Genomic DNA, 14,188 nt, shown 5'->3' on the forward strand with positions numbered 1-14,188 from the left:
TTTTAAAGTTGAATAGGAAGGGTGTGGTTTTGTATTAATGGTAATAAAGTCGAAACTTTCTACAACAGTCACGTTGGGAACAGAGGAAAGTGGTTTTTATGGAACAGTATCTGTAGGGGTGAAGTGCGACACCGATATTTTCTTGGGATTCATGATTTTTATCTTAAGAAAAATGCTCAGTGTAACATGTTAATACGTAACACAATCAAAATATATCGATAAGACAGAAACCAAACAGAAATAGAGACCAATGATGCGTGGTATAGATCAAGTTTCATGACCATGTCCAATAAAAAATGGGGTTTTGTAGACAGGGTTCATCAGTTGTTGATTAACTGGCCATTTCAGAGAAGTTATCTTGGCAATTGGGATGCGTTTTAGTGGCTGTTGCCATTGTGTAGAGGTGGCCATTCTAGAGAGGTTAAAATAAGAGTGACCATCCGCCAGTACAAAAAAGGTGGCTGTTGCAGAGAGGTGGCCATTTCTGTAGAGGTAGCTGATAGTGGAGGTTCGACTGTACTTTCCATTTTTTCACACAGATGTAGAAGAAAACACCCTGCCTACACGAGGGGAGCAAGGAACAGTTTTGATTCCCTGTCCACGTCCCTGGCAAGGCGGGCAGACTCCCATATAAAAATGACAGGGGTGCTTTTCCTACCTTTCAGGGGTTAAAAATGAAGTTCAAGTAGCCTTAAGGGTGTTTATCCTCAAAAGGTCCACAGCGGGAGCTTTTGGGATGCCTTTTAGGGTACTGATCTGAAAAGAAATATGACAGGAGATAATGTGTTATTTAAGAATCGGTATCTCTTAGGAGAGAAAAAATTTCAAGTCACACCCACAAAACAGGATCTTGGTACCTCATAAGGGTTCCTTTCAAAATTTCCACGAGCACCCCCGTCCCCCTCCTCTCGTGATCTACGTGGCCATCTTCACTCACTTTGCAAAACGTCATATGTTCACGATTGTCGCGCAATCCACATTTGCCGAGTTGTCTGAACTACAACCACCAAACAAAGTCAAGTACTCAACTAACACCATGACAGTTATTCGGACTGTCCAACAGAACAGCAAAGTCTTGGAACTTTACAAGAGAGCGAAGTCTAGAAACTTTGTAATAAAGAAATCTGGACAGCATAGTGCGATTCACTAAGAAACATTTGTGGTTTTCTGTTTTGCTGCTCATGTTTTGCAAGTGGCGGATGACTGTTAGAACACTCCAAGCAAAATGATGTGGTATGTGCCATATTACGTGATAGGAAATGAACGATTCATCTATAAATCTGGTGGTAAAGACAGGGGCAATTGTACCCATTATATTAGAATTGCAAGCACTTGGAAAAGAAATACAACGGTCGAATTATCTTGCCGTATTATGCCACAACTTTGCGACAGTTAATCATGAGGTTTCGCCAACTGCTCACGCTTTGTTATCATTACCTGGTCTCAGACCAGGATTTCAAGAAATGCTGCAATGAGACAGTTATTTTTAAAGTAGAGTGTGCCTCAAGCATATGAATTACAGTGTACATGGTAATTGGCCGAGTATTACATCCACTGAACATATAGGGCTGAACTCACACACGACTGCTCTCATGTGGCTTTGATAGCTCAGTTGGTAGAGCATTACACCAATAACGCAAAGGTTGTGGGTTCGAATCCCGTTCAGAGCCTGAAAATTTTTTCAGGTCATTTTTCCAGTAGTGTTATGGCTGCATTTGCATCCTTCATTCTTTAGAGTGTGCCTGTTTACATGAAATGGATGTGCTCGAATATTTACACCAAACAGAATGGATGCAACTGTATTCGATTGATTACTTAAGTTTCACGTTTCAAAATTTTTTTTTTTGAAGTCAGGTTCAACTGTGAGTCTTCCACAAAAATTAAAACTGCCAATATTGAACGAATAATGGGTGCTACAGTTGTAACCTTCCAAAAGAAACATACAGTAGGCGGAAGTAAAATCAGTTTTGGGCGATACACACGTGCCGGTGATTGAAATAAATTTGCATAACATTACACTGTACCAAAAGCAGCGTCTATATTTTATTTAATTGCAAATGTTTTCCAAAGTTAATCATGTGGTCAATCTAAAAGGGAAAAAAAACAGATTGCAAGCATCTTTATTGACGAAAAAGGCTTCCATTCGCTTATTTTTGTTCTTGATGAAGGTAGCTTTACGAGTTCCATGTTGGTTTCACGAATGACGAATTTCTCAAAATGTACCACATCTTTATTGCTCTAGACAGGGTACTTTTTTCAGGCCGCAAAAGAGACTTTCACACAACGTAATATGGAGTATGGACTTTCAGAAAATTTTAGTTTCGACTTCAAATTCAATGTACCAGTGGGCTTTTGATGGTATTGAAATTAGCTAAAATTAGCCCTTTCACTCATGAGCTTCGATCAAGGTGCTTGTATCGGCCGAAAATATTGTAACACTTGGAGCTTTTGCTAATCAAATTCAAGCTTTAGAAACAGCAAGACATGCACTATGAGCTACCCAAAGTATATTGATAGATATCAACGTGTTGACCTGTTCGAGGGAAAAGAAAATGCACAATTTTCGGCCATTTTCAGCGGTGGCAGGCAGCTAAAATGGTGATTTTCGGACTTTCCTTGATTTCGACAAAACTAAAACGTTTCAGGACCTTTGAATGGTATTTTCGAAAACAACTCACTATAGAGGTTATTTGGGCAAAATATGAAGAAATCTGACTGTCATCTCATTTTCGGTATTTACAGGAATTGGCTCTTAAGAGCGTAGTGTGTTGACCATAGATGGAAGAAACTATAGCTCAGAGAGTAGAGCATAGTCAGGGTAAACTCAATACAGAATTGTAAATGGAAAACAATTATTAAAACACTGCGGTCCGTAATAACACTCAACATCCCTGAGCGATGTAATATTTGCTACCATAACTATACGCCACTACACCTCTACGGTGTATGCATATCTGAGAGAAATGGAGCTTAAACATTCAAAACACTACTGTAGAGTCGTAGAGCTCAACGAAAATTTCTATGCCTAATCGAGCTTCATAAAAATGGGCTGGGTTTATCATTTTGGCAAATGTCTCTTTCACCACGGTAGACTGTATCTAGTGAGTGTGATCGACATTTTCCTGAGGTAAATTTCCCATGCTAGATTTCCATTATTTATACATCAGAAAGATCACATAAAGTGACATTCAACACATGCTCCATTTGCATTTGACATCAACTCATGACTCCAAATGAAAAATTGTTTTCTTTCACACATTTCTTTCATGCCATTTCTAGAGTGATTTACTTTGACACTGTAACTGAAGTGCTTGACATTTTTTACCATAATATGTCAAACCACTGCATGTAGTTATGTGTAACTGCTGGTTAACATGGTATACTAAAATCCAAGTGTTAATTGTTCTGCAGCATGCTCTACCAGTGGTACATGTAAATGCCATTGACTGTGGTATGTGTAACAGCTAGTATTGCTATAGGTCAATCTAGATATGAGGTTAAGTTTTTTTTTTTTTAGTTGGAGGATGGCACATGGATTGAAGATGAGGACCAGACACTTAAGATAAAGGCAAACTTTGTCATTTCAGCTTTTGGCTCTACACTTAGTGACAGCGATGGTAAGAGTTAAAACCTCACACTGTGATTGGAAACTGTATGCATCCAGCATGTTTCAGCAAATAATAATAATAATAATAATAATAATAATAAAACAAAGAAGAGGAGTGTTTATTGTGACAAAAACTAGAGCTAGGCTTTACAAAATGCTATAATATTTACATAATTTGATGTCTGTTAAACCTGTAAAACATGTTTCCGTATCTAGTCATGATATCATGGTTACTACAACTAATACTAATACTACTATCATCATCATAACATTAATTAACATATTCCATACAAATTGGTATATACAAGGTAAAAGTAAGTAAAAGAAATAAACTATTAAAACCTATTTCAACAGTGTTTACATAATGGCTCCCTCCTGGTTTCAACGTCAATATCGGTATATTACAAGGTAAAAGTAAATAAAAGAAATAAACTATTAAAACCTAGTTCAACAGTGTTTACATAATGACTCCCTCCTGGGTTTCAACGTCAATATCAATGTTCTTAAAGTCACAAAAGGCTTTCTTTCTAGCTCTTGAACCTCTTAGGCAGATCAGTGCGGATCTTAGTAAAGCGAAGGATGTCCTTGCTCTTATCCAGGAGATTGTTTTAGCATAATGTTCTCCTTTCTTGATGGAGATCAGCTGCGCCAGTCTTAAATTAGCTGCTTTTAGAAGCGTTTACATTTAAACCACTCACTTTACACTTTGTGAGAGCAGAAAAATAGGGAGAAAGTTAAGTGAGAAATACAACAATGGATGTACTGCATCAATGTTAAGGAGCAATTTGATGTACGTTTCATGAGAAAGGCACCTATATTTAGTCGACCTAATTTAGGTCCATTAAATCGAATATTAAATTTGCCATAATTTGTTCGAATTTTTGGAAGACAGAAAGTAGATCTAAATGCAAAGTGAGTATTTACATTATGTTTACAAGATGTTTTGACAAAAAATGAATCAAAGATCTTTGGTAGTTTGCCAGTGTTAAACTGGTGCATAAAAAAGAGAGTTTGAAGCTTGATATATTGTTATTTCCACTATCGAGTGCTAAACTTATCTAAGCACTCTGCTTAACCTTGAACAGCACACCAGTTAGCCTGAATATCACTCCAGTTACCATGAATGCCATTCAGGTCAGCCTGAATAACGCTCTGGTTAGCCACAGCTACATGTACAGTATACTGTAGCTCTCATTAATGGAAACTGTGACTTTATTCAGTTTAAAAATCTGCAGTTTTCATTTTACCCCTAGTCTGCAATTTGCGTTTTATCCTCAGTCTTCATTTTACCCTGATCTGCAGTCTAAGTTTTACTGTGACGACCATGATGGGTTTCAAGAATATTTCCTAATTTGTCTCTTGCAGTCAGCAAGGCCATGGCACCAGTTAAGTTTAACAGGTGGGGTCTTCCTGAAGTGGATCCAACCACAATGAGCAGTAGTGAGCCAGGAGTGTTTTGTGGGGGAGATATTGCTGGAGTAGCTAACACTACAGTGGAGAGTGTAAATGATGGCAAGCAAGCCTCCTGGCATCTTCACAAGTATTTACAGGTTTGTGGCCTGCAGATGGAAATTGGGCATAATATGTAGATTTAGCTAAGCCTAGAAGCAGAGCTCCTGATTATAATTATGAACTAAATGAGATTTTGAGACAGTTCGTGACTCCCCCCAATATGAGAATATATATTATCTCTCAACTAACTGCCAATACATTGTGGTATTGCCGTCTCAAGGGTAGAAATCACACGATCACTCCTGTGAAATACCGTGAACATCTGACAGATCAAGGAAAATGCCCCAACTTCAAGTCCCATTTTGACCGTTAAAACGGTGGGGCCTGCCTGGGCCTGCCGGACTTTTCCTAACGTTCAACTCTCGAACTAAAGTTTCATGCGAAAAAATTCACAATTCTGATCCCTGTTACCCTGCAAATGACCAAAAGAATATCCATGTCAAGCACATGTGGTAAACAAACGTTTTCAACATAGCATGAGTTCCACTGACTAGTTCTGATGCAAAAATTGCTTACCTGCACTTGAGGCTTGGCAAATAACTGGTCTAGATATTACACTAGCAGCTCCTAGAAAAAGTTCGTTTGATTCTCATGATGAGTGCAGAAATCGGTCGAGAAACAACAACGTACTCTCCATTCACAACGAAAAATGTGTCCGCCATTGCTCTGGCTGAGATGACATATGATTGATCGAATACTGTCATGTGCACCATGTCCAACACCGCCTGGGTCACAAATGCACTGTCACTAAACCATGCAATACAATATAAGACCAAAAACTTTCCCCAGACGTATTACAAATGAAATTGATCACAAGTGTCAGGCCTAGCACTGAACTCACAAAGATCACAAATGCACTGCCACTAATATAACATCGAAAACGTTCTCAATGTATATTACAAAAGCCAACATTTGGTCTTATTTGCAGTCAACTGTTAATTTAAGATTAGAATTGTAATAGAAATGTCAAATGAATTACACTTGGAAAGCAAACAAAACAAGTTTCTATTTTTACTGCAACAATTGCAGTCACATAATACCTTGAACTAGAAATGTAAAATGATACGTGTGCTTGCATTATTGACTGATTCAGTGATTTCAGGAGCTTTATCTTCTGGTCTGCAGAATTACTTGAAAACCTTTTCAGATGATGAAAGGACATCATCTGCATATCATTTGCATAATCTGCACCATCAACTAAAACCCTATAGATTGCTTACACAATCCCCAAGTTTAAAATGGTTTCGTGTTAGCTAGTTCGTGCAGTAACTCATAAACCGACTTTAAGTGATGAAAACAGTTACCTGTCTTCATCTCCTACATAAAGTTTCCTTTTACATGAAATAGCTCCTAGAGATGATGTAGTGTGCCGTAAAAGTTGTCTGAACTGTGCAAATGGCAATAAATAAAGATTAGCAGCGACTCGTTATTGTGAAGTTCTGAACAGGTCACAGAATTTGAAGCGTACTTGAGGAACTCATTTCAGTGCTGCATTGTTATGGCAAGTTTTCAGCCAATCACACACAAAGTGAGACGACGATACCATAAGCAAAACTATAGTGCAGATCATGATACCAATAAGATAACCTGGCTTAGCTCGAGCTTGCGATGCAATTGAAAATACGAAGCGACTAGGAGTATTTCTACTCCCCCCTGGATGGGATGCTAGTCCATCGTAGGGTTACCCCCCAGCATTAAATTTGCCGGTACCCATTTATACACCTGGGTGGAGAAAAGCACCATGAGAGTAAAGTGTCTTGCCCAAGAACACAGCACAATGTTCCCGGCCAGGGCTTGAACCCGGACCACTCGCTCCGGATTCAAGCGCACTAACCATGGGGCCACTGTGCCTACCACAATTGGTGATATGTGTGACTTGTTAAAGGTTTGTTACTTTAAATAAATAAATAAATTGCCAAGTAAAAAAATAAAACCTCTCTGGCTGTACAGCTCTATTCCTGTTTGGCCCTACGATCACACATTTCCACATAATAAACCCCACAACTCTACTGTTCAAAATTAATGGAGCATAACTTAATAGTAATTTCAAAAATAACCAGTAAGCTACACATGTGCGCATTGATCACCTATTTTTTCCCATGCTCTTTAAATGTTATCGCTATTTATGTCATAGCTTCCTTGCCATCAAGCCTGTCTACATGTACATTGGTTTCAAGTTACACAATTAATAAAAAAAACTAATAGTAGCATTCTGAAATTGTTTTAGACACTTCATGGTCTGCCAGTGGCAAAGGAGCCAAACCTTCCAAAGTTCTACACACATATAGATGAGGTAGACCTGAGTGTAGACATCTGCGGATTAAAGTTTGACAATCTATTTGGTTTAGCGAGTGCACCTCCCACAACTAGTGCTGCTATGATCAGACGGGGATTTGAAGCCGGCTGGGGTTTTGCTGTAACCAAAACATTTTCACTGAACAAGGTATACAAAGTTTCTCTCTACTGGTTAGTCGTAACATGTCGTACCTGAAAGACCCTGTTTGACCACATTTCCAAATGCCAGGAGGAGAGTTGAAAATACAATGTGTAGTAGAGTATATTTGATGAACATTCGAGGCAGTGATTCTAAGTTGTTTATAACCAAGGGAAAAAAAAACTGCTTGACAATGAAGAATGCTGTCTTCTTAATTTTGTAAGCAGAATTTGACAGATGCCTCAGATGCATAATTATGACATTTCTGATCAAGTGATGATTTCTTGCTTTCATCCTGCAGATGATTGGCCAATTAATTTCTGGTTTTACAACAGAGTTTCTTTTTCTGTTCCCTGATATTGTTTGGTTAAAGATTTTGAAAAACATAAACTGTTTACTTGACTTGTTTATATTTAGAATTTAAATTTCACATCATTGAATGAACTACTGTCGCTTGCATCTAAGCTTGAACATGTGACTCCAAAACATGCTCTAAGTGGGTGTCAAACGTGGCATGATTGGTCATCAAACATTTGAAGTTTCGCAGACCATGGGGTGAACTTTCACACTGAAAGTTCACACTTTCACGCTTTCACACTTTCACACTGAAAGTTCAGCATACAAAATGGCAGAAAGATTGGACATTGAAGACTTTTTCAGAGAAATTGACCCCGACCTGTGTCAATATGCATACGCCTTTCATGAAAGTGGTTTTACTTCTAGTACAACCATGAAATACTGGTGGAAGCAAGACTTTCAGGGTCTTGCAGTATATATCCCCCAGGGACATTGATGACTGATTTTAAACATGATCACACAACTCTGTACACCTGAAGTCAAAACTGCAGAGCATCGCTCTTCTTTTTATGTCAAAGAAAATCGATGAAAGTGCGAGAAAGATGAGTTTCCATTCCACAAGAGACATCTCAGCTCCTTGTACTGGTAATCCCAACAAGAGCACAAGCACAATAAAACCATTTGAAAGCTTGAGGAATCAAGTTGACAAAACTGCATCTAGCCCATCTAGTGGTGTCATCTAGCTCATCTAGCGGTGTCAGTAAGGTTCGCAAACTCAATATGTTGTCCCCAGTTAAAAGGCTACATCAAGAGCAAGGAAGATGAACTTAAAACGAAAACAGAAGAATTCGAAGTCATGGAGAAGAAGAATGAGTTGGAAACAATCACTGGTCAAATCAAGATGGTGAACATTTTGAGCGCGAAAGTTCGCATTACAGTCTGCTAAACATCAAATGTTTCATGACCAATCATGCCACGTTTGAAACCCAATTAGAGCATGTTTTGGCATCACATGTTCATGCTTAGATGCAAGTGACAGTATTTGATTACAAAAAGAAGTGACAGGAAACTATGATGTTGCAAAAACTTCTTACTCCATTTTCAGGTAGTGAAAATAACAGTCAATATGTTAATTTAGGCTCAAAAGGGCAGTTAGCATCAGAAGCTTTATCTGTATTAATTTTTTGTATTTTCATCTGTATCAGTATCTACAATGTATCTGCATCTGTATCTGTACATGTACTTGCCTTTGCCTCTGCATCTGCATCTACATGTGTATTTGTGTTTGTATCTGTATTTATAATTATTTGAATTTGTATTTATTTTTGTATTTGTATTAGTATAGTTAATTTATGATAGTTCCCCAGTGACTTTCAGCGGCAAACATTTCATATTAATTTTTACATACATTTAGTACTATGGAATGTAAATTATATTTCTTTCCCAATTAGCTATAGTCTCAAAAACATATCCTGTGCAACTATCAACTGCGTGTGGTTATTTTGACTTGAGAGCACTTCTTAAGAATTAACTTTCAATTTAACCCAGATCAGTGTTAATCTAAGAGACTGACTCCAACCACACTTCCTGCTGAATTATATTATTTACTTTTTGTTATTATTTATAGGACATTGTAACAAATGTGTCTCCCCGTATTGTTCGTGGAACAACATCAGGTCACTTGTTTGGCCCTGGTCAAGGAGCTTTCCTTAATATAGAACTCATTAGTGAAAAGACAGCAGCATACTGGTGTCGTTCCGTTACTGAACTCAAAAAAGATTTTCCCGAAAAGGTTTGTACTTACCATGAGTAAGACTGTGTGACTGTGTGCAGTGTCTTGGGATCTCCCACTGTAAACTTGACTCAATTATTATCTTGCCTTGTTGTTTATAGAGTTTACACAACTATATCTGGAAATTTATATAGGGGTGGTGAATGGTACTTCAAAAACCATGGGTCTGGCAAAATATTTGTTGAATTTCAGGGGTCTCACAGTCTCGTTTTTCTAGCGATTAAGCACATCGCACAGTCTTGATTTTCTCACAAAGTTGTCTCTGTCAGTCAGTCTCGATTTTTTCAAAGTCTCAAAGTCCTGATTTGCAGGTGTGTTTTAGAACTAGTGTTTCAACGTCTTTGTGGGATTATGCAACATTATTACATAATCACACATAGTCATAAGCATGTTCAAGGTTTGAGGATTTATGAAACCTGAGAATCTCTCACCCAATGAGAGTTAATAGTTAATGAAGATAATGAAAACTTGGGACGTAATCGGATCGTCACATTTCAAAGTGGCAGACAAGGTGATATTTGAAAATGATGTAAACCACCTTTGCTTCTAGTCAAATCTGGTCTAAACAGCTCAAACAGACCAGGAACACAGGGTAGTTAGGTAAAGTCTGCATACAAGCCAAGGGGCCCATCATCCAGAGCTTATCCTGGTTTCTGTAGCATGAAGTGACTAGGAGTATTTCTACTCCCCCCTGGATGGGATGCTGGTCCATCACAGGGTTACCCCCCAGCACTATAGGTCGCCAGTACCCATTTATACATGGGGTGGAGAGAGGCACTGTGAGAGTAAAGGTGTCTGGCCTATGAACACAACACCATGTCCCTGGTCAGGGCTCGAACCCGGACTGCTAGATTACTGATACAGTATTCGGGTCTCCTGTGCTTTGGGCAAGTTAGAAGATTTTCATGAACGCATATTGAGTAGGAGCTTCAGAATTGCCCACAGGCCAAAATTTAAGCTTGTTCTTTTGTTTTTAAAGCGGTGATGCAGTGGATAAAATCCCAACTTGGGGTGTTGTGGTGATCTCAAACCCTTTGGTGTGTGATGTTTGTGTTTTTCATGCTACAGTGTTCGGTGAAATAAAGTTATTTGCGGTGCTGTGGTTGCTTGTTTCACCTTTCTCAGACCTAAATTTAGCATCCAAACTTCATTAACCCGTGCTAATTCATGGCAAGCGTGTACCATTCTTTTTAACAAAATACAGACCAACACTGTCAAGGTAATCTTCAATATGCTTCTGCTGCCAATGAGAAGCTGTTTTCATTAACACAAAACTTGACAAGTAAGTTTACCCCTGCCACTATGTACCTGGAGCTGGACCAAATTTATTATTGACTGCATAGCTTTTTTTAGATGATCTACAGTCATCAGCAGTATCAACATGTACGCAATGAAAAGCGTTGTAATGGGTTTATTTCATGGAAAATTGGTAATGCTGCTCAAGACAATAGGAAGTTAACCAAGGTAAAAGTTTGATTTACCCTGTGATCAGGTATGGTTTAGGTCGGTAACCAAGGTTGAGATGACAGATATATCCACTTGCGGTCTCATGGTAACTCGCAGTACATGGTGTCCAGATTGCGTCATTCTCATTCAGTCACGTTTTCAACAACATTTGTTTTCATGGCAAAAAAAGTAAGCCTCTTGTACTTCTCTGCTGTAATTCAATTGTCGTCTGCCAATGGCTTATCCATGTAAGAAGGACCTTCTGGTTCCGAAGTTGAATGTGTTTGATTCCTTGAGAATCGCACTTTCAGGATCATACTCGACAATCACCTCCGCTGTCTCCGCTAAGTCAGAATCGCTGCTCTCTTGATTAAAGTCAAATTAATATAATAATAATAATAAAAAGGTTCTTATTGTGCATTTAGAATTCTCAATGGGCTTACAATTGCATATGATTAAAAAGAATAAAAACCTAACTAAAAGATGCAATTATTAAAATCTATGACTAGGTTAAAATCTATTTATTTTAATTTTACAGATGCCTGGTAGCTTGACATCTTATCATTTACACTTAACGAGCTTTGGGGAAGAAATAGACTGGGATTTCCCGGTTGTTGACGAGTATCGTCAATAGAATCTCTCACTTCTCTTTCGTTTGATTGTCAATGTGTTCCCGGTGACACTTAACAAACCAGCTATTTCCAGTTTCCCTCTTAACACGGTTTTTGACCCAACGGGAAGTAAAATTTCACATTTTCAAACAGCTAAAATGCAGTGAAGGAAAATCGCTACGGGAAAATTTTTTTCGCTTTTCACATCAGAAGCTGATGTAGAATCTAACAAGAAAATAAAAAAAAATTCTGTCATAGGCACTTAAACATCAAAGCAAAATACTATTTCTCAAATATCAAGTGGGTGGGATAATATCTTGTGGACTTTGACCTTAGACTGTGGACCGTCACGTTTCTATAGCTTGATTGCGAGTTGTCTCCCCTTGTCGTTTTATGAATAACGTTTTGCTCACTCGCTCTATTCACGTGGAATGAAAGCAAAGGAGAAACTGTTTGTTTGGTTGTAAAATAAAAATTTGGTTGTAAAATGCTGCTGCCAGCCTACACAAATGAAAATTCTGACAATGGCAATCAAAGAGCAACCCCAGAATGTGGTGTTTCTTTTAAACAAAAATCACCTAAAATCATTTTATTGTGCAATTGTTCCTAATTTCACGTTGCTATAGGTCTGGAGCCTATTTACAAGAAAACTAGGCAAATTTTGAGACTATGATGAGTAATCTGTGCTAACGAGGGAATACGCAGAAAGAACTTCGGAAAGTAAAATAAGTTTACACATAAATATTGAATAACAGAAAGAGAGATTCTGAAGACTATATACGGAAGCTTTGTCGGTGAAACTGCAAACGCAGACGTATTTCCGGCTCTCACTTGTCTCCCCCAAAAGTAATGTCTGCGAACCCGAGCCAGGAAACAATTTCTGTGACATAATGACTTTTGTTTCTCTTTGGCCAATCAGATTCCATGATAGAATGAAACTCGAGTGCTCCCCACAGCAAATACCTCGTGCAGTAGTTCTGGGGCTACTTGAGCTAAACTGTGATTGGCTTAAAATTCCTACGTCACAGAAATCGTTTCCAGGCTCGGGTTTGCAGACGTTATTTTCGATGGAGACAAGCGACAGCCAGAAATACGTCTGTGTTCACAGGCTATGTTGGTGAGGACTTTTATTTCAGTTTTTGGTTTTGGATGAAATTTATTGGGTTATGTGGTTTTCGGCAATGTTTTGCACGGTGTTTTGGTTTTTAATAGGTCCCTACACCCCCTCTGGCAGGAAAATAAGCCATTTTATGAGCAGAATTTGTCCGTACATGACAAAAGCATATACTGGAATGTAAGCTCATAATTATTTCCTAAAGCCAAACACAAGCTGCAATTGGTTAGCCACAATGTGTCAATTGTTTTGAGTTCACCGCCTGCTAACATTCCAGAAGTGGTGTCAACGGTTTAGCCTTCAAAAGCTGGAAAATCGCTGGGAAAGAATGTTATGTATGTACATGTGGGAGAAGATGCTTAGGATTTTACAGTGTAATTCACAGAAATGGAACTTTTATTGGCAACTTTTTGCAATTAATGTAGTAGCTTTCACTAATCTCCAAACAATGCAGTTCGTACAACTCTGAAGGCAGCTGATTGTGAAAGTGTGCAACATTGTCAACTGTTGAAATTTTGCAATAATATTGCTCTGTAAGGGTGAATTGGCTGCCTCATCAAGACTTGGGTCTTGGCTTCGTCTTAGAATAATAATATTGTGGAGATAGGAAGAAAGAAAGAGACAGTTCAAGGTACGTGAGCAATGCTAGTGAATATTGTATCGCTATTGACAAACTAGGTTTTGAGTTCGCGTAAGTGGTGTTTGTTGAATGTTTGTAGTATTTAAAACTCGATATTGTTCCAGTGATTTAGTTAAACGTCGGTTCACAAACTGCTGTTTATTAAAAATCTTTAAAACTCTATAAACACCGTGAGAACTAAAATAAAAGATACAAATAAATTACAAAGTAGCTTGCAAAAATAACAGGATATGAATACATTTCAAGTTACAAAGGTCAAAGGAGAAAACTTAGGATCAATTTACAGTAATGGTAAAACGATGTCGTATACAACTTGACTTTATCTAAAACCTTAAGACTTAAATTTACAATTCACAAACGATGAAACTGAACTAAACAACTAAACATACAAACCGCTTACATAAACAAACTAAAATAGCGTAAAAAATAATTACCTTGGTGCTGCCTTGATCACCAGAACAATGATAAACTTGGAGAAACTTGTTAACTTGCAGTGAATTAACAGATCTTGCGTCAACTAATCTTGCTAACAAAAAACTACTCTTTTATAACGCTAGTTGGGTGTCGCGGCGCTACGCGTGTGCTTTCACGACACCACAGAACAACTTAACTGCTGTAGCTACACTCGACTATATATAATATATGGTCTAGATAGCAGCAGACATGTAAAGATTTTAAGGAAAACGACCAATTTTTTAAGTTTGCAAGACATGTTTCGACAGAGCTTCTGTCATC

At 38.1% G+C, this 14,188-nt stretch overlaps 2 protein-coding genes and 1 non-coding gene across 9 annotated transcripts in view; 2 read left to right on the top strand and 1 right to left on the bottom strand.

Annotated features, from left to right (window-relative positions):
* The window catches only part of LOC145467664 (dihydropyrimidine dehydrogenase [NADP(+)]-like), a 278,425-nt gene that overhangs the window by 160,512 nt on the left and 103,725 nt on the right, over positions 1 to 14,188 (top strand). For all 7 annotated transcript variants that reach the window (XM_081451259.1, XM_081451260.1, XM_081451265.1 and 4 more), the window contains 4 exons: positions 3,518 to 3,617; positions 4,973 to 5,157; positions 7,347 to 7,562; positions 9,478 to 9,642. In XM_081451259.1, the coding sequence (XP_081307385.1) occupies positions 3,518 to 3,617; positions 4,973 to 5,157; positions 7,347 to 7,562; positions 9,478 to 9,642 (666 nt within the window). The remainder of the gene's footprint in view (positions 1 to 3,517; positions 3,618 to 4,972; positions 5,158 to 7,346; positions 7,563 to 9,477; positions 9,643 to 14,188) is intronic.
* The window catches only part of LOC145467748 (uncharacterized), a 113,261-nt gene that overhangs the window by 59,834 nt on the left and 39,239 nt on the right, over positions 1 to 14,188 (bottom strand). The gene's annotated exons all lie outside the window — the stretch shown is intronic.
* On the top strand, positions 1,598 to 1,670 carry Trnai-aau (transfer RNA isoleucine (anticodon AAU)). The gene has a single exon. It is a non-coding gene; the product is annotated as a tRNA-Ile (tRNA).

Source organism: Orbicella franksi, chromosome 14, assembly GCF_964199315.1.
Source record: "Orbicella franksi chromosome 14, jaOrbFran1.1, whole genome shotgun sequence".
NCBI lineage: Eukaryota > Metazoa > Cnidaria > Anthozoa > Scleractinia > Merulinidae > Orbicella > Orbicella franksi.